Source organism: Lygodium microphyllum, chromosome 5 (assembly GCF_053477565.2).
Source record: "Lygodium microphyllum isolate KBCC chromosome 5, Lygodium_microphyllum_v1.1.10, whole genome shotgun sequence".
Classification (NCBI taxonomy): Eukaryota; Viridiplantae; Streptophyta; class Polypodiopsida; order Schizaeales; family Lygodiaceae; genus Lygodium; species Lygodium microphyllum.
In genome coordinates this window covers 161492257-161518691 of record NC_141139.1, presented here as the reverse complement: position 1 = coordinate 161518691, position 26435 = coordinate 161492257, and the positions used below count along the sequence as shown (strand labels likewise).

The window sequence follows — 26435 nt, the reverse complement described above, 5'->3', positions numbered from 1 at the left end:
ACTGCCTATGTAGTTTGGGAGAAACTCAAGGCTACTTATGAGAATACAACTTCTGTCAATTAGGTACATCTCATGCGGAAGTTAGTCAACTTGAAGCCTGATGAGTCTAAGCTTGCCTCAGAGCATTTGAATGCTTTCACTGGTATTTTGAGTCAGTTACAGGATGCAGGTTTGCCAGCTTTTTATCCTAAATTGAGGGCTATCTTCTTGCTCATGAACTTGCCTGATTCATGGGAAGCATTGGTTGTGTCATTGAGCAGTAACCCCAACTTGACATCTGATGGTGTATGTGGTTCTATTTTAAATGAAGAGATTAGACGCAAGGCAAGTGGGGAAAACAATGGATTAGCCTACAATGTAAGAGAAAGAACATAAAAAAGATCTAATGTTGCAAATAAAAACAAAAATTGCAGCAAAAGTAAGAAAAAGCAGCAAGATGTAACTTGTTATCAATGTGGTCGCAAAGGGCATAGAAAGCCTGATTGTAGGTACTTTAAAAGGGAACAAGAATGCAAGAAACAGGCTAATGCAAAAGGCAAAAAGAACGACAAGGATGGCATCTCTATTCCTAAAGAGACAGAAAAAGCAAATGTGGTATCTAGTGTTGTTATTGAGGAAATAAAAGAGGATAAAGATATTGATTTGCTGGTTGCATTTTCAGATCCGCTTGCTATGATAGTGGAGGACATGTAGATCACTAGAACGGATGTGATAGATGCTTTGTTGTCAGCTCATGATGGTTTGTCACAATCGTAGATTGTTGATAATGGTGCTTCATTTCATGTAACTCCATCTTTGGAGTGTTTTTCTTCTTATGCACAAGGTAATCTTGGAAAAGTCTATTTTGGCAACAATCATACATGTGATATTGAAAGAATGGGCACTATACACTTGGCTCTTGAAAATGGTCAGGAATTGATTCTTCATGATGTTAGGTATGTATATGGTATCAAGAAGAGCTTGCTTTCTGTTGGGCAGCTAGACAACAAAGGTTACTTCACTACTTTTAGTGATGGAATGTGGAAAATACAGAAAGGGTATATGCTAGTCACTAGAGGTGGTAAAAAGGGGACTCTGTATTATCTCTACTGCAAGGCACTTTCTGGAAAGTTTGTTGCAGTTGCTGAAGTATAGTCACACATGGAGTTATGGCACAAGCGTCTTGGACACATGAGCCAAAAGGGTTTGCAGCCACTTTCTTCACTCGGAAGAGTTGATGTGAAAAACTCAAAGCTTGACTTTTGTGATGATTGTGTTCTTGGTAAACATGTAAAGAGTCCATACTCTCATGGAGCCTCTCAGAAGGCATGTATCTTGGATTTAGTCCATTCTGATGTATGCACCATGCCAATAAAAACTCATAGTGGTTTTCGTTATATTGTGTCTTTTATTGATGACCATTCTAGGAAGCTATGGGTCTACTTAAGTAGAAAAGTGAGGCATTAGATGCTTTTAAAACGTTTTATGCATTGGTTAGTACTCAAAAGGGCTTAAAGTTAAAATGCATAAGAACAGATAATGGGAGAGAATATGTATGTAAAGAATTCAATAGGTTTTGTGATGTCAATGGGATTAAACGAGAGCTTACAACTCCCTACAATCCATCATTTAATGGTGTGGGTGAGCGAATGAATCGCACGCTATGCGAGAGGATTTGGTGTACGTTGTCCACAACTAATCTCTCGCAATCATTTTGGGGAGAGGCACTTAAAACCGCGGTGCATATTTGCAACCGATTTTCACATCGTGCACTTGAAAGTGATATCCTTGAAGAGGTTTGGTGTGGCAAACCTACTTCATATGACCACTTAAGGGTCTTTGGTTGCGAAAGCTATGTACATGTACCTGTTGATAGTAGAATCAAACTTGATATGAAATCTCATAGAGGCATCTTCATGGGTTATGGAGATAAAGGTGAAATGGGCTTTAGAGTTTGGGTTCCAAGCATGAAAAAAGGTGCTACACAACCGAGATGTGGTATTTATTGAGTCAAAGCTGCTGAAAAATGTCACATCTAATGACTCAGACAAAAAAAAAGATTAAATTTCAGCATGGTTAGTTACTTGAGCAGCCCTCAGGCACTAAAATACAGCTTCTTTTGATGCTGATTATGACAATTAGCATATCATTATTGAGTGAGATGAAAATGGGCAGCAAGGGGATGTTGAACATCAGCTTGAGCACCGAAATCAACATGCTGAAGATGAATTACAATAGCCTGAAATTATATGACAGCAACCTGAACATGCAGTTTAGCGGCCAAACAATGAGGTCATTGACATTCCTTTGGATGTGGATCCATTACCTGATAACACAGATCATTGGGTAAGAAGGTCTACACGTGTTAGAAAGATTTGATCCTTCTTTGGACTGCATTTTACTCACTGATGAATGTGAGCCTCTTACGTATAAAGAGGCCTTATCATGTGAATTAAAGAAAAAGTGGGAGCTAGCTATGTAGGAAGAAATGAAGTCATCGCATCAGAATGATACTTGGGATTTGGTTACATTGCTCAAGGATAGGAAATCCATTTCTAACAAATGAGTCTATAAAATCAAATGTGTGGATGGCAAACCCAAATACAAAGCCAGACTTGTGGCTAAGGACTATACACAAAAGGAGGGCATTGATTTTCAGGAAGTGTTTTCTCCTGTTGTCAAAATGATCACTCTTTGAGTGTTATTTGCCATTGTAGCATCTATGGATCTTGAACTTGATCAGATGGATGTTATAACAACATTTTTGCATGGTGATATGGAAGAAGAGCTGTACATGAAACATGCGGAAGGCTTTGTTACACAAGGAAAGGAGCATTTGGTACGTAAGCTTAAGAGAAGCTCGTATGGTTTGAAACAGGTTTCTAGACAATGGTATAAAAAGTTTGATGCCTTCATACTCTTGCATGGTTTTAAAAGGAGTAGTGCAGATCATTGCTTATATATTAAGAAGGCTGATGATGGAAGCCTTATTATACTTGTACTTTATGTGGATGATATGCTTATTGCTGGTAAGCATAACAACCAGATTAATTCATTGAAAAGATAGTTGAATTCAGCCTTTTTCATGAAGGATTTGGGTGCAACTGAACATATTTTGGGCATGTGTGTGCACGAGATAGAGAGCAGCAGCTCTTATTTCTCTCACAAGAAAAGCACATCAACAAAGTACTTGATCGTTTTTCTATGGCTGATGCTAAGCCTCTTAGTGTACCTTTTCCACCTTATCTTAAGCTTAGCAAGGTAGATTGCCCAAAAAATGATAAGGTAGCCAACTCTATGAAGGGTGTTCTTTATGCTTTAGCTTGTGGTTCACTCGTGTATGCTATGGTTGCCACTAGACTTGACATTGCTTATGTAGTGGGAGTTGTAAGCAAGTTTATGTCAAATCTTGGCAAAGCACATTGGGAAGCAGTGAAATGTATCTTACAGTACCTTAAGGGCATACAAAGAAAATGTATTTGCTATAGCAAGGGTACGTTAGATTTGCAGGGGTATTGTGATGCAGATATGACAGATGACTTGGATACTCGTAAGTCTACTAGTGGGTATATCTTTATGTTGATTGGTGGGGCCGTTTCTTGGTGCTCGAGATTGCAAAAGATAGTAGTACTCTCTACCACTGAGGTTGAATATATTTCAGCCATTGAAGCTTCAAAAGAAGCAGTTTGGCTTGGTCGTTTGGTGAAGGATTTTGGGCTGCCCACCAAAACATCTGTACTTAGATGTGATAGCCAGAGCGTTGTATGCCTGGCTAAGAATGCCATGCTCCATGCACGTACCAAACATATTGATGTCCGGTATCATTTTATCAGACAAGTTCGGGATGATAGTCCAGTCACTCTGACTAAGATCAAATCAAGGGATAACCTTGCAGATGTTCTCACTTAAAGTCTTGCAAAGGCTCAACATGAGCAGTGCATTAGACTTGTGGGAGTTGGTTAAAGGTTTGCTTCAGACCTTTAAGTGGAAGGTTGTTGGGTGTAAAGACCCTTTACACTCTCTTGTGTATATATTACTTCACACACGTAAACTCACCCTAGCAGGTGTATGTGTACCGTACCTTAAATATAAATACATTCTTTTATTCTTTCTGTGCACCACACTGGTACACACCTATCCGTCGACTCTCTCTCTCTATTCAATACTATTGAGCACCTCGATTAATGTGCCTACCCTCTCTCTCTCTCTCTCTGCTTCTGCTTCTTCTTGACATGCTTTTTGGATAATAGGACATACATGCAATGATGGGGTAGCTAGGGTACTTTGGTGTTTGCACTGGTTTCCATGCTATAGTGGATTAGGGACCGCATACAGGGATGCATGGCACAACTACTTATGATATGCAAATAACCAATGCATGGTGTACAAGGCTTAATGTATCTGGGTATGGTTAGTAATGTACATAACCCTATGTATAGTGATGTTGTATGATGTTGGGGAATAAAGTGGCAAGTTTGGCAATGTATATATGCAATCCACTATGTTTGGGACTCATGGTATTAATGTTGGTCATGTAAATGCTTTGTATAGTGTTGTTGGTCATGTAAATCCTTTGTATAGTGTTGGCCATGAGGAAAAATGTAACTAGCATACAGGGATGTATGGCACAATTCCTTATGGTACGTAGCAACTAATCCATGGTGTGTAAGGCCCAATGTATTTGGGTATGGTTGGTAAAATGCATAATCATAATCCCATATATAGCAATGTTGGCATGATATTGGGGCACAAAGTGGCAAGTTTGGCAATTCATGCAACTCTGTGTTTGGGACTCATGGTATTAATGTTGGTCATGCAAATGTTGTGTATGTCTATTTTTAATTTTTTGTACTTGAGCTTTTGTGATCAGCTTGTGAATATTGCGCGTGAACTCTATTTTTTATGTAATCTATATTGTTTGGTTGGCTGTTTTCTCTTTGTCTACCTTTTATCTTCTCTTCTTATTCTCTCCCTATGGCTCTTGGGTGCACTTCTATAAATGATAAGTTACATGGACTTGACTATCTTACATGGAGTGTTGTGATAAAAGCCTAGTTTGTGCAGAAGCGGAATTGGTACATTGTTTGAGGAGCTATTTCTTGGCCGTAGTATCCTTTTTTTATATTTGAATATTTTGATGAGGACAACCATGAGGAAACTGTGTTTACACGGGATTTAGATGATACGCGTGCCTATTCTACTTTTCTTTGATGTTTTTCTAAAGAAGTTCTACTAGCAGTTTCAAAAAAGGGTCAGTGTCCACATTTTGGTCACTTTTCTAGTGGGTGTCTACATAGTGATGCATCACCATAGATAGCTTATGCCTATAAATAGGCAGTCACTTCATTCATTCTTTACCACCCCATACGGTATACCACCTTAGTCATTCTTCACCCCTCTTTCTTCGTCACTCCCACTCTCTTCCCTCCACACTCTGTTGCTGCCTATACCCCTACTGGAGGGCATCACAATTTGTGGTCATCCTTCCTCTTTTTCTTTAGGTGCTATACTCCCTCATTATCATGTCTACTTTTGGAGGTCTTTTGTAGTTCGCGGCCTTCTTTCCTTGCTAGTGATATCTCTTTTCCACTAGGCGGCATCAGTTTGCTCATGTTTTGGGTCTTCTCTACCTGGTGACAATCTCCACTTGCTGGTGTCAACATCTACCTTGTGTTTTGCATAGAGGAGGCCCCTATAGTCTGCGTTTGCCATCATCAGGCATTGTCTCCACATGTGGTGACCTTTCCCGCACAGGCATCAACATTTTACAGTTTGCATTTTTAGTATTTTGAGTTGTGGCATTTGCGTTTGTGGACTGGCTCAACTCCTTGGCATTAGAGGACTGTAGACCGCGGCTCGTTCCCTCGACAACTAGTGATCATCGTCCACATCTGTGGCGGCATCAGCTGTCTTTTAACTTTGAGTGATTATTTCGATAGCCCATTGCTTGAAGGACAGTTTCGCGGCGTGGAAGGGATCCACTTATTCAGACTGAGGGAAAGGCTTGAGTGCCCTTTCCTTTGTTGCTTTTTAGTCCAGGTGATGCGGTCACCCCTCACGACTTTCTAGTGCTAGAGAGGGAGTGTGAAAGGGTGGTGAGATGGGGCAGCCAAGCCTCATCTATATAGGTATATAGATGCATAGGTTATAGAGAGGGGTGCCTTGATGCATTGACTGAAGTTTGGCAAGTTCAAACCCTGGAACTGGGATTGACATCCAAGTTCATGATGGGTTGTTATCTGATAGAGAGTAGACTTGGCTCCTAGTTTGAGCTCACGTGAGGGGATACTTTGGTGGTGTGGCCAAAGGTTGGGAATCCATGGTCACATAGGTTCAGAGGCATATTTGAGAGGGTGGTCTTGTATGCTATTGTGAGACATTGAAGACGAACATAGAGACATGCTATGGTGCTTCTCTATTTTCAGGAGTTGGTATGAATGACATTGATATTAAGTTTTCTCCAAGGCACCTTGTGGTGGCTTCATCACCCACGGCTTTGGGTATCCATGGTTCTACTTTGGTGATTCTATGTTGTATGGATTGTGATGAGTCATTGTATCATTGTATTGTATGGGATCCCCCATGATGTGAAAGAGGGTGTTAGCAGGATTGTTAACTCATGTATGAATTTGTGCATGCCTAATGGGTTGGGCACATTTTGTAGTATTTTAGGCACTTTGCCGTGCTCTTCTCTCTCTCTCTCTCTCTCTCTCTCTCTCTTTTGTCTTGTATTTAGCAATTTATTTCAGCACTTGTCTATGCTTCCATTGTTGTACCACTTTTGACATGCTCACATCGGATAATTTGTGCCATCCAATTTATTTTAGTTCCCAAACATATTTAGGAAGTCATGTACATGCATGCAGATTGAACTCCATGGAGAGAGAGAGAGAGAGAGAGAGAGAGCTCTTGCAAGTACACGCAAACTGAAAGATAGATTGATAGTGAGATAGGAGAGATGAAAGTACAAGTGATAGGGCTTGAATATATAGGATGAGGCATCCACCTATACCTTTGACCCTTGTTTAATGCTAAGTGGTTGAAAAGGTGTTCACACCTAGACACACACTTTTACAAACAATAACGTGTGTTCTCATACGGGGATAAATAAATCTAACAGTTGGAGGTAGGTGATGAACAGGTCTGGTCACTTGCGAACAGCTTGAACAGTCACCAGACAGTGATGAACAGGCCTGGACGGTCACAAATTAGGCGGGACAGAGTTGCTAAGCCGGTCTAGACAGTCATGAACAGGCTGCAGGGCAATGTTGCTGTACCTGTCGATGTGAAGTGCAGGTCGCTGAGGCTGGTTGATGCAAAGACTGATGGTGATGGGCAGCAACGGATAGACAACAACAGCTGGTAAGGAGGAGAGCAGTTGAGCTTGTGGCTCTGCGGCAGCTGAGGTGGTGGGGGATTGGCAAGTGGACTGCTGGTGAGGAAGATGTGAGAGTGCACAACGGAAGGAACACGAACATAGAGAGAGAAAGAGAGAGAGAGCAGAAAAGGAAGTAAGAAATGCTGCACTGACTAAAGATGAATATTGAATACAATGATGTGGATTGATCAATCGTTGCGCACAGCCGGAGGCATCAGTGAGGGTACCAAATCAGGTTGAGATGATGACAATACTGTTGGGTGTAAAGTCCTTTCGGGTGTAAAGTCCGTTAATCTCTGTGTGTATAAACTTATATGGGTGTGAACACACCCTTATTTGTACCCTAACATATAAATACATTTTATTCTTTTGTATTGTGACTTGTTGGTGTACTATCTTAGGATTTTCCCACTCACTCTCAACACTGCCCTTGCTCCATTTTTCGACTTGCATTCCATTGTGCACTCATCCCAACAAACTGGTATCAGAGTTTCTTTCAAGTAATTACTCTATTGACCAATAAGCCATATGCAACTAGGTGCAATTAACTTCCCTTGATACATGCACTTTGCAAACTTCATCTTTCGAATATGTGAGAAGAGGCCTATCCCTTCCCATGACCTATTCTTGTACATCATAGTATGAAGTCTAATGTATCTCATGCGAGAATCAAAGCAAGCATCTATCAATTTAGAAATACATTACTTATGATTGGAACCGCAGTTCGATTGATAATGATGCCTTTGCCCGAAGCTTCGTTGCTGGTTGTAGGATTGCCATCCGCACGCGACATTCTTTGCTTGGAGGCCATCGTTCGCAAGTAGACTCAAGAGATTAAGAAGGCGGAATAGATTCGAGATGAGAGAGTGTAAGAGAAGATGGCTAAGTCGAGGATCGAGATAGAGGAAATTGAGCTAACTCTCCCCCTTGCAGTCTCTTGGGGTAACTCTTCTCTCTCTTTCTCTCTCTCTTTCTCTCTCTTTCTCTCAAGCTCTCTCACAATCTCTTGGAGGGGTATCCTTCTCTCTACCTCTCTCTCGCAGTCTCTCTGGGTCTCCTTATGCTCCCTTGTTTGAGGATTGGGCTTGACTCAACAAGAAGGCCATTGCATACATTAAAATGGCTGTGTTTGATGATGTACTTACAGACATTAAGCATCTTGATACGGCTTATGCCATATGGAAAAAGTTAATGGACACTTATGAAAATACAACTCCAGTGAATTAAGTGCATCTCATGTGCAAGCTTTTGAACATAGAGTTGGATGAGTCTAAGCTAGCATCGGAGCATTTGAGTGCTTTCAGAGGGATTTTGAGTCAGTTTGCAGGACTTTGGTTTGCAAGCCAAAGGCTGTTTTCTTGTTGATGACTTTGTGTAATAGTTGGGAGTCTTTGGTTGTTTCACTAAGCAACAACCTTGCTTTAATCTTTGATGGTGTTAGGGGCTCTATTCTCAATGAGGAGATCAGAAGAAAGTCCAGTGGAGAAAGCAGTGGTTTAGCCTATTATCTTAGAGGTAAGTCAAAGAAGAGGGGTAATGCAATAAATAAAGGCAAAAGCAGGAGTAAAAGCAAGGGCAAAGAGCCTGATGCTACTTGTTATTAGTATGGGCGTAAAGGGCATAAAAAGCGCGATTGTCGGCTCTACAAGAAAGAAACCGCAAGGAAAGAAGAATGACAAGAAAGATGATAATAACTCTTCCTCAAAAGAAGTTGCAAAGGCAAATGCTGCATCTAATGTAGTTTTTGAAGAGCTCTCTGACACTGGAGAGATACTTGTTGCAGGCTTATGCATTGATGTAGATCTTATGGCAACAATAGGTGATATGCACATCACCATAAAGGAGGTAATTGATGCTTTACTTTTAGCTCATGATGGGCTGCTCCAATCATGGATAGTGGACAACGATGCCTCTTTTCATGTTACTTCCTCTTTGGAGTCTTTTTCAGAATACACTGGAAGTTGCGTAGGCAAGGTTTACTTGGGCAGTAACTATGCATGTGAGATAGAGGGTGTAGGTATCATTACTTGACCCTTGAAAACGACCAAGAGCTGATTTTATAGGATGTCAGATATGTACCTGGCATAAAGAAAAGTCTATTGTCAGTTGGGCAACTTGATGCAAGAGGATATATTACCACCTTTGGTGGTCGATCTTGGAAGGTCCACAAGGGCTCTTGCTGATTGTTAAAGGTAGCAAAAAGGGGACTTTGTACTACTTGCATTGTAAAGCATTACCTAGCAAGTTTTTGGTTATGGTTGAAGTTTATTCATGGATGGAACTTTGGCACAAAAGACTTGGCCATATGAGCTACAAAGGCCTTCAGGTTCTCTCCTCTTTAGGGAGATTCGATGTAAAGGGCTCTGATCTCGACTTTTGTAATGATGGCATATATGGAAGACATATGAAGTCTCCTTATTACTCCGATGTCGTTAAGAAGTCCAATACTCTTGATTTAGCACAGTGATGTGTGCTCTATGTTTGTTATTTCATATGGGGGTGTATGATACTTTGTTACTTTTATTGATGATTTCAGTAGAAAGCCATGGGTGTATGTGTTAAAAAGCAAAAAGGAAGTGTTGGATGCCTTTAGAAGGTTTCATGCTTTTGTTACCACATAGAAGGGGCTTAAGTTAAAAGCTATAAGAACGGATAATGGGGGTAAGTATGTTTCTAATGAGTTCAAAAAGTTTTGTGAGATGCATGGCATTACGAGAGAGTTGACAACTCCTTATAATCCTACATCAAATAGTGTGGTTGAAAGATATAATCGCACACTTTGTGAGAGAGATGCATGCTGACCACAACTAATCTCCTGTAGTAGTTGTGGGGAGAGGCTCTTAAAACTATAGTTCGTGTATGCAATCACTTTCCCAATCATGCATTGGAAAATGACATTCCAGAGGAGGTTTGGTATGGCAAACTTGCTTCATATGACCATTTGCGTGTCTTTGGTTGTGATGCCTTTGTGCATGTTCTTGTAAATCAGAGGATTAAACTAGACATGAAATCCATTAAGGGCATCTTCATGGGATATGGAGATGAGGGAGAGATGGGTTATAGAGTTTGACTTCCTCAAGATAGGAAGATAGTTTGTAGCCAAGATGTAGTATTTATTGAGGCGAAGTTATTGAAAAATGCTACACAAGGTCACCTTACCAAAAAGAAGGTCAAATTTCAGCATGAACAGCTAGCCATAACCATTAGCTGAAGATTCTGCTCCTTTTGATGCTGAAAATGAGCAGCAATCTATTGTGCCATAGCGAGAAGATAATGGATAGCAAATAGGTGCATAGAATGGAATAGGACAGCAAGAAAAACATGCTGAAAACAGGTTACAGCAGCAAGAAAATGCTGAAAATCAGCCACTAGGTGATGGTGTGCACATACCTGGGGATGTAGGCCCATTGCCTAATAATACAGATCATTGGGTAAGAAGCTCTACACTTGTTAGAAGGCAGCCATAGAGGTTTCAGCCATCTTTTGATGGCATTTTATTGATTGATGAAGGTGAGCTTTTGACATTTAGAGAGGCGCAGTCATGTGAAAATAAGAGAAAGGGAGAGCTTGCTATGCAGGAAGAGATGAAGTCTCTCTATGCAAATAACACATGAGAGCTTGTACCTTTGCTCAATGATAGGAAAACTATCCCTAACAAATGGGTTTACAAGGTGAAATGTATTGATGGGAAGCCCAAGTACAAGGCACGTTTGGTTCTAAGGGCTATATACAAAAGGAAAGCATAGACTTCTAGGAGGCTTTTTTTACCAGTGGTGAAGGTGACTATGCTCTGTGTTTTGTTTGCTCTCATTGCATCCTTGGATTTAGAGTTGGATTAGATGGATGCGAAGATTGCAACTTATATGGGCTGAAACAAGCCTCTAGACAGTGGTATAAAAATTTTGATTGCTAGTGCTATGAAGGTCATACCTTATGTATTAGCTTGTGGTTCTTTGATGTATGCCATGGTTGCAACTTGCCTTGACATTACTCATGCAATAGGAGTTGTTAGTAGATTCATGTCTAATCCTGGCAAGTCACATTGGAAAGTAGTGAAATGTATCTTTAGTTACTTAAAAGATATAGAAGAGAAGTGTATATGCTATGGAAAGGATACACTAGAGTTGCAAGGATTTTGTGATTTGGACATGGCAGAAGATCTTGACACTAGAAAATCTACCAATGGGTATGTTTTTACTTTGGCTAGTGGGCCTATTTCTTAGTGTTCAAGGTTGCAAAAAACTGTGGCATTGAGTACTATAGAGATTGACTATTTGGCTTGGTTGGTTGGTCAAAGACTTTGGTTTGTCTTCAGTACTTCAGAGCTTGGTTGTAATAGCTAGAGTACAGTATGTCTGGCTAAGAATGCCATGTTTCATACATGTACCAAACACATAGATGTTCGGTACCACTCCGTTTGACAAGTCTTGAATGATGGTCTTGTCACATTGACTAAGGTCAACACCTTTAGATAACCTTGTAGATGTTCTCACTAAGAGTCTTGCAAAGGCTAAGCATGAGCATTGCATTCGATTAGTGGGAGTTGGCTAACTTAAAGGTACCACTTCAGGCCTTTAAGTGGGAGGTTGTTAGGTGTAAAGTCCCTTTGGGTGTAAAGTCTCTTAATCTCCACGTGTATAAACTTAGTCATAACTTGTAGTGGACCGTTTCAAATCCACATCACCTACCCAATCAGAGTCCTTGCATCCAAAAAGAGTAATCCCCGCTCCATATATGATATTATAGGATCGGCTCCCATGTAAATATCGAAGAACACGGAAGGCTACCCTCTAGTGATCCTATGTAGGAGTCTTCATAAAAGAAGACAATAGAGCCACTATAAAAGAAATATCTAGCCAAGTGTGGATGAGCGATAAGGGAGCCAACAAGGCTACCTGCTATGCACCTGTAGCGGGTAGCATATGAAAGGGGATCTTTTGGTGCCACAAGCTTGGACTCAAGGTCCATGGGGCAAAAAATAGGCGGACACTCGGCCAAACCCAACTCCGAAAGTAACTTGGAGATATACTTGTGCTGCAAGATAAAGATGCCTTGTGCCATATGATAAATCTCCAGACCAAGGAAGAAGTGTAGGATCCCAAGATCCATCATCTCAAACTCCTATTTTTGAATATCTCAAGTCCGATCAACCTCCGTAGAAGCACTCCCACACACCTGTCACCCTCAACCTTATAGTAAATGTGAGGGTCACGAGTTGATCTCTGGAAGCCATTGTCACGAAAGAAGTGATCAATTCTGTGGCGGAGCTTGCCTCAGACCATAGAGGGCATTCTACAATCGATAAATATAGTCCTTGCTTTGCATAAGAAAACCATCAATCGGATCCTCGGAGGTTGCAGCCTTGTCGAAGATCACATCCCTATTCATCTCAATCTTTCGTGTTGTAGGATCATAGAGCCGATATCCCTTCATGGGAGTGCTGTACCCCATGAAGATTGAGCTTTCTTGACTTAAAGAGTCTAGCTTGGTCTTTCTCTTAATTCTTGTCCATATGGACAAATGTATCGCACCCAAAGATATGAAAGTGAGACATGGAAGGCTTTTGTCTAAAGAAAGTCTCATATGGAATCATGTCTTGCAAAGTTGAGATAGGAGAATGGTTGCAGATGTGAATCATAGTCGCCATTGCCTTACTCGAAAGGGAATGAGGTAATCCTCGATGCTCCAACATCGATCGGGCCGTCTATAGCATGGTCCGATTCATATGCTCTACCACACCATTCTCGGATGGTGTGTTTGGATGGGTATACTCTACCTGAATGCTGTTGTCCCTACAAAACTGAGAAAAGAGGTGAGAGTAAACTCTCCACAATGATTGGCTCGAACACCACGAACTTTGAAGATCGTCTGCTTCTCAGCAAACACCTTTCACTCGTAGAAACGAGAGTGCGCCTTGCTCTTGTACTCCAAGAAGTACGGCCATACATAACAATTGGAGTCGTCAATAATCAACTTAAAGTATTTTGCCTTCCTAAGGGAGGCTGCGCCCATAGGTCCGCAAAGGACAGTGTGAATCAAGTCAAGTGGTGTAGAGGCCCTTCGAGTGGCAACCTGTGGATGTGGCTATTGATGCTGCTTGTCCCTTCAAGCAGCTAGGGCAAAGAGTTTGAACAGGAGGGAAATCTGGAAGTCTCTTCATCATCGTCCTTCAAGAAGCCCGTTGGATTGCATCCATGTTGAAATGACCATACCGAGCTTTCCAAAGTAGTCCAAGCTCGTGGAAAGACCTCGTAGCTAAGGTTGTGAGTATATAAAGCCCACCCTCTTGTGTGCTTGTTCAAAGAGCTGTACCTATAGACTCATCCTCCACTGTAACTGCATCTTTGGTGAAGATCACACATGTACCAAGTTGGGTAAGACCATAGACAAACAAAAGGTTAAAGCCCAAATCAAGTACATAAAGAACTTTGGTAGATAAAGACTGCTTGTCTGGTAGTGGTAATAGGGGAATGGTCCCCACTCCACAAACTGGAACCATGGAGTTGTCTGGTGACGGTGCCCCTCTGGAACTCAAGTCTTGAAGCCAATCTTGCCAAAAGGTCATGTGAGAAGCAGCTCCACGAGCCATGGCTTCTCTCGAGTGGAAGAATCAAGGGCTGTATCCTGCTCGGCAAAGACATGCACAAAGACAGACTCTATCATAGTGAATGTGGCTTTCGAATCCTTCTGTAGTGACGGGTTAGGTACGAAGATCCAGACAATAGGTGTTCGTTGTGCGCGGAGAGATCGAGAGTGTAAGAGAGCAATAGCAAAGTGAGCACGTTTGTAGGTACAATGACAAGTGTGTACCTCTAGGTTTTTAGATAGATACATATGTGTAAGTACAAGTGCTAAGGGTGTGTTTACACCCGAGCACATTTAAAGGCACGAGGCCTTTATTCCCAACAACCTCCCACCTAAAGGCAATGTGCCTTAAGAGGAGAAAAGAATCAGCTAAGTCTAGGTATGTACAAAGCTGAAATACGTATATCTATCCAACTCCCATCATCTCTTGGCAATGAGCAAACCGCTCTATTGGAAGACCCTTTGTGAGAAGGTCTGTAGGGTTATCATTTGTATGCACTTTGAGAAGCTGAAGGCTCTTGCTATCAAGTACATCTCTAATGAAGTGGTACTTTACATGTATGTGTTTTGTCTTTGCATGAAAGATAGGATTCCGTGCTAGCATGATAGCACTCTGACTATCAACTCTATGATGCCAAGCTCTCCCACGAGACGTGAAAGCCATAAAGCCTCGCATGCTTTAGTGACAGCCACATACTCTGCCTCTGTAGTAGACAATGCAACACACTTTTGTAGCTTTGAGATCCAAGAGACTGCTCCTCTTGTGAAAGTAAACACATACCTAGAAGTGGACTTCCTGCAGTCCGCATGACCAGTATAGTTTGCATTCGTAAAGCCAACAGCAGGTGTCTTCTGCTTTCCAAAGCAGATACATAACTCCTTTGTGCCTTTGAGGTATCTCATAATACCTTTCAATGCATCCCAATGCTTCTTGCTAGGGGTTGCCATGTATCTGCTAACCACTCCCACTGCAAAGGCAATGTCAGGATGTGTAGCAACCATAGCATACATCAAACTGCCAACAGCTGAAGCATATGGTATCTTGGGCATTTCAGCCTTGTCATCATCAGATGTAGGGCTGTCCTCTGCACTGAGTTTTACATATGGAAGCAATGGATCCCCAATTGTTTTCCCCCCCTCCATATTGAAATGTTGCAAAACCTTGGAGATATACTCTTGCTGAGATAGATAGAGTAAGCTTGTCGACCTATCTGTGAGTATTCGCATGCCAAGAATGTGATTTGCATCACCAAGCTCCTTCATGTCAAAGTTGCCATGAAGACTTTGCTTCAGTGAATTCAAGGCATGAGTATCCGTGCCAACAATCAACATGTCATCAACATACAAAACCAAGATAATCAAGCTGCCATCTGTTGTCTTCTTGGGGTACAAGCAATGATCTACTTGACTTCTATGAAAGCCTTGAGACTACATGGATGTATCAAACTTATGATACCATTCTCTTGGTGATTGTTTCAGTCCATATAAACTCCTTTTGAGTTTACATACCATATTTTCTTTCCTTTTTTAACAAACCCTTCAGGCTGCTGCATATATATGTCCTCATGCAGATCACCATGTAAGAATGCAGTCTTTACATCCATCTGTATGAGTTCCATATCTTCAGCTGCAACCAAGCCCAAAATGGTTCTCCATGTAGTCATCTTGACTACAGGAGAGAAAATCTCATCAAAGTCAATGCCATGCTTCTGGTTGTACCCCTTTGCAACCAATCTTACTTTGTACTTTGGTGAGGAACCAGAAGTGACCATCTTGTAAACCCATTTGCATGGAAGTGTTTTCTGCTCTTGAGGCAACTGCACCAAGCCCCAAGTGCCATTTTTCTCAAGAGATTCCATTTCTGACAACATGGCTTTATACCATTTCTTGCTGTCCTGTCTGTCCATTGCTTCCTTGAAGCAAGACAGTTCACCATAGTCTGTCAACATGATATAATCAGCCACATTGTTTGCACCATGAACAAATCTCTTAGGTTGTCTAGTAGCTTTAGACTATCTCCTAACCCAATGGTCATTGTTTGCTGGCTGGTCCTGCAAATTTCCATTTTCAGCATGCTATCCTGGCATTTCAGCTTGCAAATCAACATTAATAGCTTGTTGTCTTGGTTGTTCCTGCACATGTAGTGGCTCATTATCATGGGCAATAGTTGGCTGATCATTTCCAGCATCATTTTTTGCATTTACAGTTCATTTATAGCAGGTATTTGCTGTTGTGCAACGGGCAGTTTTTATTGTCCAAAAGGTATTTCTTCTCGGAATACAACCCTACGGACCTCCTCAATCTTTTCGGGTTGTTTGTGCATGCGATCTTCCCGGAAGATAACATCATTGTTGCGTACTTTTCTCAGGATCCCATAATTTATACCCCATTTCACCCTCGTCACCATATCCTAGGAAAATGCATTTACAAGACTTTGGCTCAAGTTTGCTGCGTTTTTCTTTACGATTGTGCACAAAAGCCTCGCAACCAAATACTTTCAGGTGAGCATATGAAGGTGGCTTGCCCGACCACGCTTCTTGGGGAACTCCCCCCTCCAAAGACCTGTTTGGTGATCTATTAATCAAGTGAACGGCTGTCATAACAGCCTTTGCCCAAAAACCATGGGGTAATGCAACATAAGATAGCATCGTACGGACCTTATCGTGTATGGTCCGATTCATATGCTATGTAACTCCATTTTGGGGGTAGATTATGAGGGGCAGTGAGCTTCCTCTTTATCCCTTTGCTGTCACAAAATGCCTGAAAGGCCTTGGACACATATTCCCCACCATTATCAGAGCGAAGACACTTAAGTGTCTTATCTGTTTGATTTTCAGCCAATGCCAAGAATTTTTTAAACTTGTCAAGCATTTCATCCTTGCTACGAATAGGATAAACCCATACCTTTCGTGTAGCATCATCGATAAAGGTGACAAAATATTTCTTTTCCCCTAAAGATAATCCTAGCATTTGACATATATCTGAATGTACTAACTCTAGAGGAGAAGATTTCAGCAAAAGAGATTTTTTATGAGATGTCTGTGCATGTTTGCCATAAATACAATGATCACAATGCTCAAAATCAGCATAGCGAAGACAAGGCAAGTAACCCAAACGAGAAAGCACTTTCATTCTTGTTTGACTCATGTGTCCCAATCGGCCATGCCATAAAGAAACACTTGGTTGCTCGGTCACGGCAACAACATGGCCACGTACACTAGTTACATGAAGTGGATACAAAGTATCACTCTTGCACCCTCTAGCAATCACTCTAGATCCCTTACAGATTTTCCATTTTCCATCACCGAAGGTGGTATGAAAACCATCATCATCTAGCTGCCCTGTGCTAATCAAGCTCTTCTTGAGTTGAGGTACATGCCGTACATGCTGAAGTGTGAAGACAGAGCCATGCTGAAACTGCAACTGCACACTACCGATACCTGCAATGTCACATGCATAGTTGTTCCCAAGATGGACAACACCATGTCGACCCCCTATATAGTTAGAGAACCACTCACGATGAGGGGTGACATGAAAGAAAGCACCTGAATCGAGAATCCAAGTATGCATGTCATCATCTGTATCTGTAAGTAAAGCATGTGCACCAAAGTGTGAAGAGACAAAGAGTACGTCACTCCCACTATCACTGTCATGAGTGACTACATTCACCTCTTCAATTTTTACATTGCTCTTCTTAGGCCGACTGTCCTTCTCTTCCTTGCTATCATTTGTCTTCTTGCCCTTTCCTTTCTCTTTCTTCCATTTGTAGCTGTCACGTTTAAAGCGACTCTTCTTGCCACAATGATGGCATTCAACATCTTTGCCACGTGATTTATTACGTCACTTGGTATCATATTTGCCATTTTGTTGTGATCTGCCCCTAGTATGCAAAGCACTGGAAGACTTACTGGATGCATTGTCTTGTTGATTCATTTCTTCCATGAGTAGAGCACTCTCTACATCAACATACAAAAGGATCACATTAGAATTGCTCATAGTAGTCCTGAATGTATCCCAACTCTCTGGTAGAGTGCAAAGCAAGAAAGTAGCCTTAAATTCCTTATCAATCATGAACTTCAAGGCAACGAGTTGGCTGAAAATAGAGTTAAACTCACTCGAGTGAGTAGACACTACTGTACCTTCTTTCATACGCAAATCCATAAGCTTTTTCAGCCAATACACTTTGCTTGCAGCACTTTTTTGTGCATACAGTTCTTCCAATTTAGTCCATATAGCATATGCAGAATCCAAACCTTCAATGTTAAACAACAAGGCATCCGAAATCGATAGCTTGATGGTTGAGCGAGCAAGCTCATTTAACTCATCCCAATCATCCTGTTCCATATTTGCAGGCTTTGCCCCTTGTGTTTTGATCGGCTTTGCCTGCTTCTTTTGCAATAGGATATTGTTGCACTGCTTTTGCCAAACTGCAAAGTTATGTACTTCTTCAAGCTTCTTTCTGTGCATTAGATTACTGTTATCATTGCTGCCAGCCATGATTTTCAGCCCAAATGTGACCAAAAGATTCAGTAAATGCAGGCCCAAACTGTCACCCAAGTGACCAAGGTACAAACAAGAACCAACCAGCAATAAATGACCACGTAGAAGCACAGATTTCAGATCTGTAATTAAATTTTCAGAAGCACCAAACCATGTGCTACAGCATTCCACAATTGATTATAGCTGTTCCAAGGTCATATACATCACATTGCATGAGAAATCCCAAATTTTAGCTGCAATTTCTGTTGTACATGTATCCATGGGCTTAAAATTTGACACGAATGGTCAAAAGCCCCAAAATTTTTGTGCTCAAAGCATCAACCACACATTTGCATTTTCTCTATCATGCATAGAACATGCCAATTTTGCCAAAATAGAGCAATTTCAGCAAAACCCTCAAATTTTTTCAAGTGTTGATGTCCAAATTGCATGGAATTTAACTTGCATGTACATAAAATGACCAAATGGTGCACAAATTTTGTGCAAACTGCAAAAGCCCCAAATTGCACGGGGTCCAATGTACATCAACATCGAGAAATTGGGTAAATTTCAGCTCAATTTGTGCTTGTACATGAGAAGTCCCAAATGTCGGAGGCAAAATGTCACAAATTCTTGCAATTTCTGAGACAAATTTTCTTATCTTGCATCACAATTCCCAAATCCAGGAAAAGCCTCAAATTTTATGGGTTCAATGTTGAAAAAATTCACTTAGATGAGCAAAATTTCAATAATTTTGGCGAAATCCCCAATTCAAATGCGCACAATGTCTGCAATTTTTGACGAAGATGCCTCGATTTTGCATAGACAGCACTCCACTTGGAAAAGCCCCAAAATTTTGACTCAATTTTGCACGGATCTGAAATCTGTGCCTCCAGCGCGTGAATTTTGGACAAAAGAAAGGAATTAAAAGAGATTTGGTAGAAAATAGGATTTTTGATTTGGGAAAAAATTGACGGGGGGCCCCGTTGACCTTTGAGTTGGATTGCGTGACTTGTCAGTCGTGACCCGTTTGCCTCTTGTTACACGCCACTGCCCGACCGTCACGCACGGTGGTTGCGCTGGCCTGGTCGCGATGGCTGGTCGCCCCACTGCTAGCCGTCGCCCCACTCGCCAGTCATTTGTTGGTCACCTGACCGTTGGTTGTCGACGTGCCCAGGCTGGTCCTAGTTGGCTGCAGCGTGTCGTCTGGGGTTGCATGCAGCGTGTCTTCAGCCTTGGTTGCCTGTCGTTTGTCAGTTGTTGCAATTGACTGTCAATTGCTGCAACTGATTGTCTCCCGCCTACTTGCCAGGTCAGAAAACGACCTCATGACGTGTTCACCTGTTGACTGTTGACTGTTGCTCGTCGAGTTCGCCTGGAACTCCTGTAACACCTGAGCTGTCTCTTGCTTGCTCTGATACCAGTTTGTACTGATGGGTTAGGCATGAAGATCGAGACAGTAGGTGTTCGTTGTGTGCGGAGAGACAGAGAGTGTGAGAGAGAGCAATAGCGAGAGTGAGCATGATTGTAGGTACAATGACAATTGTGTACCTCTAGCTTTTTAGATAGATATATATGTGTAAGTACAAGTGCTAAGGGTGTGCTCAAACCTGAGCACATTTAAAGGCATAAGGTCTTTATTCCCAACACCTTCGAATCCTTTTCCTTTGGCTTCAAATGGGGTTACCTGTGCCAACACTTTTCCTCGGGGTGAGTGCCCTTTCCACAATGTGGGCACTTGGGCTTCTTCTCCTTCTTCTCGTCCTTCTTGTCCTCCCGCTTCTTGTCCTTGGCCTTCTCCTTCTTCTTTCCGCCACTAGTACTTGCAGTAAAAGCCTGGGAGGAGCTAGAACCTTGGCCCCTACCTCTTTCAATCGCTTGTCATGCTCCAAGACAAGCAGTGAAAGCTTCTCCCTTAAGAGTCTCTCGTGGGTCCTTGATGTGATGAGATTGGTGTAGAAAACATCAAACCTAGGAGATGGTAGCTGTGTCAAACAAGGTCATAGCCATATCCTCAGAGGATATCTTTAGTCCAGGAGAGGCAAGCTCACCTCTCATATCCTCCATCTTCGTGATGTGCTCCTTCATAGAAGAAGAGTTATCAAGATTGAGCATCTGCAACTTCTTCCCAAGGGAAATCTTGTGGGCAAAGGTCTTGTGTTGATACAAAGGTGAAAGCTTGTGCCACTCCTCTGTCGTGGTCTTCAACTTGCGAACATGAACTAGGATCTTGAACACTCATCAACAGAAAGGATCGGGCTCAAGAGTTGAGACGATTCCACAAGGCAGCATGGTTCAGCGAGGTACCATCAGTTGGATCCTCTTGAGGGCAAGGAATAGGCTCCGAAATGAGCTCCCAAAGATCAAAGGTGTCAAGGACGCACTCCACCTTGTAAGACCACAATGAGTAGTTGGCACTATTGGGTGTATCTTCTTTGGGTAAGGAAGGAAGAACATGCACTTGTATAGAGGGGATCAAGGAATGAATCTTCACAACAAAAGGAACCTTCATTTCAGATGGGGCCCGCTGTGAAAGACGAGCAGAAGAGGGATGGGTTCTAGGAAACTCCTCCCGTCGAAACTCTTGATAATCACGTTTTTGCTCAGAAGAGTGGTGAGAAAAATGCTCCTCCTTTGAGTCATCAAAGCCTATAAACTGGTAAGACATCTTCCAAATCTGAACAAGGAAATACTATCGCTTGCAGTCACAGAAGATGCTGCCGTCTCTAGATGATGATGATTGGCGGAAGAAGGCTGTCGCTGAGCAATAAATGCTGCCGCTAGGGGTTGCCAAGCTGAAAACGAAAATATAGACCCACTAGATGTTGCCTCCTCCTCCACAAATAGCCGTGTTTGCAGCAAACACAAGGCTGAATGGCTGTGTTTGATGGTTGGGCTGCTCCTCGGCAATAGAACTTGACTTTGTGCTCTCACTCAGGCAATGATATCATGTGTGTGTGCAGCGGAAGAAGGAACACGAACATAGAGAGAGAGAGAGAGAGAGAGAGAGAGAGAGAGAGAGAGAGAGAGAGAGCAGAAAATGAAGGAAGAAATACTGCACTGACTGAAGATGAATACTGAATATAATGATGTGGACTGATCAGTCCCTTCATGCAGTCCAAGGCGTTAGTGAGGGCACCAAATCAAGCTGAGATGATGGCAGTACCAAGTCGGAGAGTGTTTGGGAGCCAAAGTGTTAAAATCTGCAAGAAGAAGTGATCAGCCAAGTGTGGGCTATGGCTATACATAGCCAAACTCCTCTAAAACTGGCTGATTGCTAAAAAGGTCTCTAAATCTGGCCGACCTGCTGAAATAGGTGACATGATTGCAACTTTTTTGCAGTCCGATTGCACAAAAAAAATGGGAAATAATGAAAAAATATCCCAGGCAGTCGTGGGGTAGGTAGGCATTGGCAGGGGGTGGAATCCAACCAACAGACAGAGGAAATGCATAGAAATGCACACAAAATTGTCAGAGCTCCAATCTCTCCGTTAGATTCTGACAGGAGCTCACAACTAGGAGATGACAGACTGACATGACTAAATAGGGCAGGCTAACAGATGTATGCTTTTGATACTACTGTTAGGTTAGGATTCAGCAGCACGCACGAGTGTGCTCACACATAAAATGAACAATTGAACAAGAAGAGAGGAGAGTTGCTGGAAGGTCGCATCCACTTTGTGAGAATGATAATGAAGTACAATCACTAAGGCACTAAAGTACCACACCCATTGAGGGGCATTCACATGGTAAAAAATTCATTCTCCAGCTAGAAGGTGAAAAGTGCCCATGGATAAGGGCGCTTGCGCATTCACACGAGAACTATGGAGGAACACGATAAGTGTAACAAAAACAAGAGAAGCTGATAGAGATGGACAAAACTGCAGGTACATGAACAATTCAATAAGGCTGTGCATGCAGGACAGAAGCAAACTGCACATTCACACTGACGAGGAGCTGGATTACATATTGAGCTGAGAAGGAAAGTGCAGCACAATGAATAAAACATTCCAATGCAGCCTCAACATTCAAAAGCCATGTATGATGAAGCAGCCACAGGTTATCAGCAGGATAGGAGCAGGTCAAGCTTCTCTGATGGAATTAAAGAATGAGCATGAAGAGCAATCCTCTAGTTTACTCATAGAAAATGACCAAAATACCCCTAAATTTTTCTAGACAATCCCAAACTATCCTTAACGTGAAATACCCCTCACGATTTTCATGAAATCTTTAGATACATCATATTTCAAGGTTTTTGTGCTGACACCATTTGATACTTTCAGCCTCCACATACTTACAGATCCATTGATCTTCATGACAGCATTATCCATCTCCATCTTCCATTGTTTACTTTGCTATCTGTTGATATTTCTCCTTTTGTTGAGTTTCAGCTCGAAAACCAAACCTTGGGAGAGAATATAGAAATTAGCCAAGGAATCTGAAGCACATGTTGATTTGTCTTTCTGACTTCTGTGAGAATCTGTCCTATCGTATGTGGGGCTTTGCCGATATTGCAACTAGGTTACTAGGCACATCACTTTGGGAAATGTTTTACTCAATGAACTATTGTTTGTAAGTTGTGTATCGTTTTTGGCTAAGTGAGTGGGGCCAATGCTGTGTTATGAAAGTTTCTTGATCCTGGTGAAAATTGAATATTGGTTTCAGGTGCGGGCTCATCTTTCAAAGTTTGGAGATCTGCACCAAACTCAGATTTTTGCTAAAATTGAGAATGTAGAGGTATGTACAGCACATACAGTTGCAGGGCAGTTCTTGCCCTGCAAACTTCTGTTCAGATTTAAGTTTGTATGATGCCATCGGTAATGCGACAGAGCAATCCTTGTGTAGGCGCTTATAGCTGCCATGGAGAAGTGTTGGTGTTACTACTATGCTCTATAGCATGTGACATGCAGCAGTTATTTATTCTTCTCACGAATGACTACAGGGACTCAAACACTTTGATGAAATTCTTCAAGAAGCTGATGGGATTATTTTGTCCCGTGGAAATCTGGGAATTGATTTGCCTCCAGAAAAGGTGACATTTTGTTTTCATTACAATTAGTTGCTATTTACTGTGTTGAAATATAATTTTGACATGCAAATATACATCGCAAATTTTGTAGGTTTTCCTGTTTCAAAAGGCAGCTGTACACAAGTGCAACATGGCTGGGAAACCAGCAGTCATCACCAGGGTTGTTGACAGTATGACTGATACACCGCGGCCAACTCGAGCAGAAGCAACGGATGTTGCCAATGCTGTCCTTGATGGTGAATTCTTAGGCTATTAATATTGTGATGTATTTTAGGTAGTTGTCCTGTTGGTTCTGCAATGCATGTGTCATGTGCTTTTTCATATTTAATTTAAAAATACAGGAACTGATGCAATTCTTCTGGGAGCGGAGACACTTCGTGGCCTTTACCCAGTAGAAACTATATCTACTGTTGGAAAAATATGCGCAGAGGTAGTGATCATGCCAAGTCCATGAATTTTGCCTTATGATTTTGCCATGAAATCTATGTCCAGTCATAAAGACAAGTGTGTGGATGTACTGTTTCTGATTGCGAGGAAGAATATTGCCATGTCTAAGTTTTACCTTTTGAAAGCTGCTTTTTCCCCTAGTGCCTGTGTGGAGCTTTGGCTAAGAACTTACGGTTTTCCAGGCAGAGAAGGTTTACAATCAAGCTGTATATTTCAAAAAAACAGTCAAGTATGTTGGTGAGCCTATGTCTCACCTTGAATCGATAGCATCATCTGCTGTAAGTGGTGTTTACACTCTGAAGCATTGACTTGAAAAATATTAAGTTGCTTTCAGTGTTGACTTTAAGCATTAATTTGTGCAGGTCCGGGCTGCAATTAAAGTAAAAGCCTCAGTAATTGTAGTTTTCACATCTTCTGGACGAGCTGCTAGGTACTCCACCTCAGCTTTTAGAAACATTTGCTATACTATCAGACAACTTCTGATTTTTGTTGGAATTTGTGTCATGATTTGTTGGTCAGGTTGATAGCGAAATATCGTCCAACCATGCCTGTGCTAAGTGTGGTCATCCCCAGACTCACCACTAATCAGCTTCGCTGGAGTTTTACTGGCGCTTTTCAGGTAAGAGTCTTTGCAAGTCTCATCTTCAAATTTACCCCCCTGTTACTAAGAAAAAGGTGAGTTTCAGTTTTGCTGTCTTGGTGGTGAAGGAGAAACATCGGAAATTATGGCCGATGGTTTTACTGCTTAGTGATTAGTGATTTATAGATCATGAAATGTGTTGTTGTCTGGTGTTCTGAGATGCATGATATGAGCTATGCCAATCCCAAGCTGCTTTTTGTATGCTAGTTTCGTATACATCTGCAGCATGGGTGTTCAACCAGAAGCAGAGAAAAATTTCTGCTTTTGCTGCCTGAAAATAAGCTACTTAGGTTAACTTCTCCTAGCCTTAGATGAAATGCAAGCCCTGAAATCTTATGCAAGAGAGTTATCCTGAAAACAGTGGCGAGACATAGAAAAGCTGTTCCATTTAGTTTTAGAAAAAATGACTCTCTGCTGACTGTATTGTTAACAGAGGATTTCTTATAAACAGAGGGGAGGTTACATGTCCTTGAAATTTCAAATTTTAGCCAGTCATGCCAGCCTCAGTTAAGATTGTTAAGGGCAATATGCTAGTTATGCTCATCACATTTCAACCTCAGCAAAGATTGCGAAAGGCAAAATGCATGGATTGTCTTAAGGTAAGAGGTAAAAGGCACATGTCAGTGAACTTATTTCTTCGTCTGATGTCATTACTCCACAGTGAAATTCCTGTGACATGTGCAGTGATATAGCAATTAACACTGAAATGCATAATTCATGATCGATAATTTACTTCCAAAGGGTTTGAGGATTTGGACTTTGAGATCGTCTTGTAACCATCAAACCATCAGATCTCCATCAACAAGCTCAACTTATGATACCAAGCACTCTAAAGGGGCTAGTTCATAAAGTGAACTCATTGTTGAAAGACAAGATCGGCAGATTTTACATACATGTAATGGTACCAAGCACTCTAAAGGGGCTAGTTTATAAAGTGAACTCATCGTTGAAAGACCAGATCAGCAGATTTTGCATACATGTGAAACTGATTATCAATAACTCTAATTTTTACCTGTTATATATTGAGCTGAAATGGCTTTCCGTGGCTGGTGCAGGCAAGGCAGTGCTTGGTTATTAGAGGAATATTTCCAATGTTGGCTGATCCTCGGCATCCTGTAAGTGTCTAGTCTTTAGACTTGCAGCTTGAGCTCTTAATTACATGTTTTGTGTATTCATTTGTGTGTGTCCCTGAACAGGCGGAGACAACAAATGCCACAAACGAATCTGTACTTAAAGTGGCCATGGATCATGGAAAAGCGGCTGGAATTATCAAACCACATGATCGAATTGTTGTTTGCCAGAAAGTTGGGGATTCATCTGTGGTCAAGATTATTGAGCTGGAAGAGTAGGGAAAGTCAAATTTAATCGGTTACCATTGATGGCATATTTGGACCATGATATCAGAAGTGCCTAACGGCTCGAATTTGGTATCTGCATGTACTACAAAGCTGCTCTGACTTTTGTCTGTGTGTGGGCTTACCAATCTTAAGGAGAGTTCTCAGCCCTTTTTGCATAAGACAACATTTTTGGCGCTAAGGAGCTATTAGCTTGTGCAGATACTCGTTAGTTCCTGATGTGGATAATTTTGTAGAGGTTGTGTGCTGTTACTAGCCAGGTTCTGCCTTTACAGAAATAATCAAAAAGTTATTTATCTTCAACACTGTTGGCAAACTTGGGTACGGTGTTGGAAAGCATAAGCTGTGGAACTGGGAATTACCATTTTGTAACATGACTATAATAACAAGAGAGTTGCAGGCTGTATGACATCTTTGGAGAAAGCAAGGGGCTTACTGTGATCATTATGAATATCAGTATAGATGTAATGTGCACACTGGACCAACGGTTCTCTCTCTCTCTCTCTCTCTTTTGGGGGCCGCGCGGGGGGGGGGGGGGGGTTG

At 41.7% G+C, this 26435-nt stretch overlaps 1 protein-coding gene across 3 annotated transcripts in view; it reads left to right on the top strand.

Moving 5' to 3' along the window:
• LOC148036613 (pyruvate kinase 1, cytosolic-like) overlaps positions 1 to 26195 on the top strand; it is a 33198-nt gene extending 7003 nt beyond the window's left edge. For all 3 annotated transcript variants that reach the window (XM_087678612.1, XM_087678611.1, XM_087678613.1), the window contains 9 exons: positions 23087 to 23158; positions 23364 to 23453; positions 23542 to 23686; positions 23792 to 23880; positions 24080 to 24175; positions 24260 to 24327; positions 24417 to 24516; positions 25593 to 25652; positions 25734 to 26195. In XM_087678612.1, coding sequence (XP_087534738.1) covers positions 23087 to 23158; positions 23364 to 23453; positions 23542 to 23686; positions 23792 to 23880; positions 24080 to 24175; positions 24260 to 24327; positions 24417 to 24516; positions 25593 to 25652; positions 25734 to 25886 — 873 coding nt within the window. In that variant the 3' untranslated portion in view covers positions 25887 to 26195. The remainder of the gene's footprint in view (positions 1 to 23086; positions 23159 to 23363; positions 23454 to 23541; positions 23687 to 23791; positions 23881 to 24079; positions 24176 to 24259; positions 24328 to 24416; positions 24517 to 25592; positions 25653 to 25733) is intronic.
• Positions 26196 to 26435: the final 240 nt, after the last annotated feature.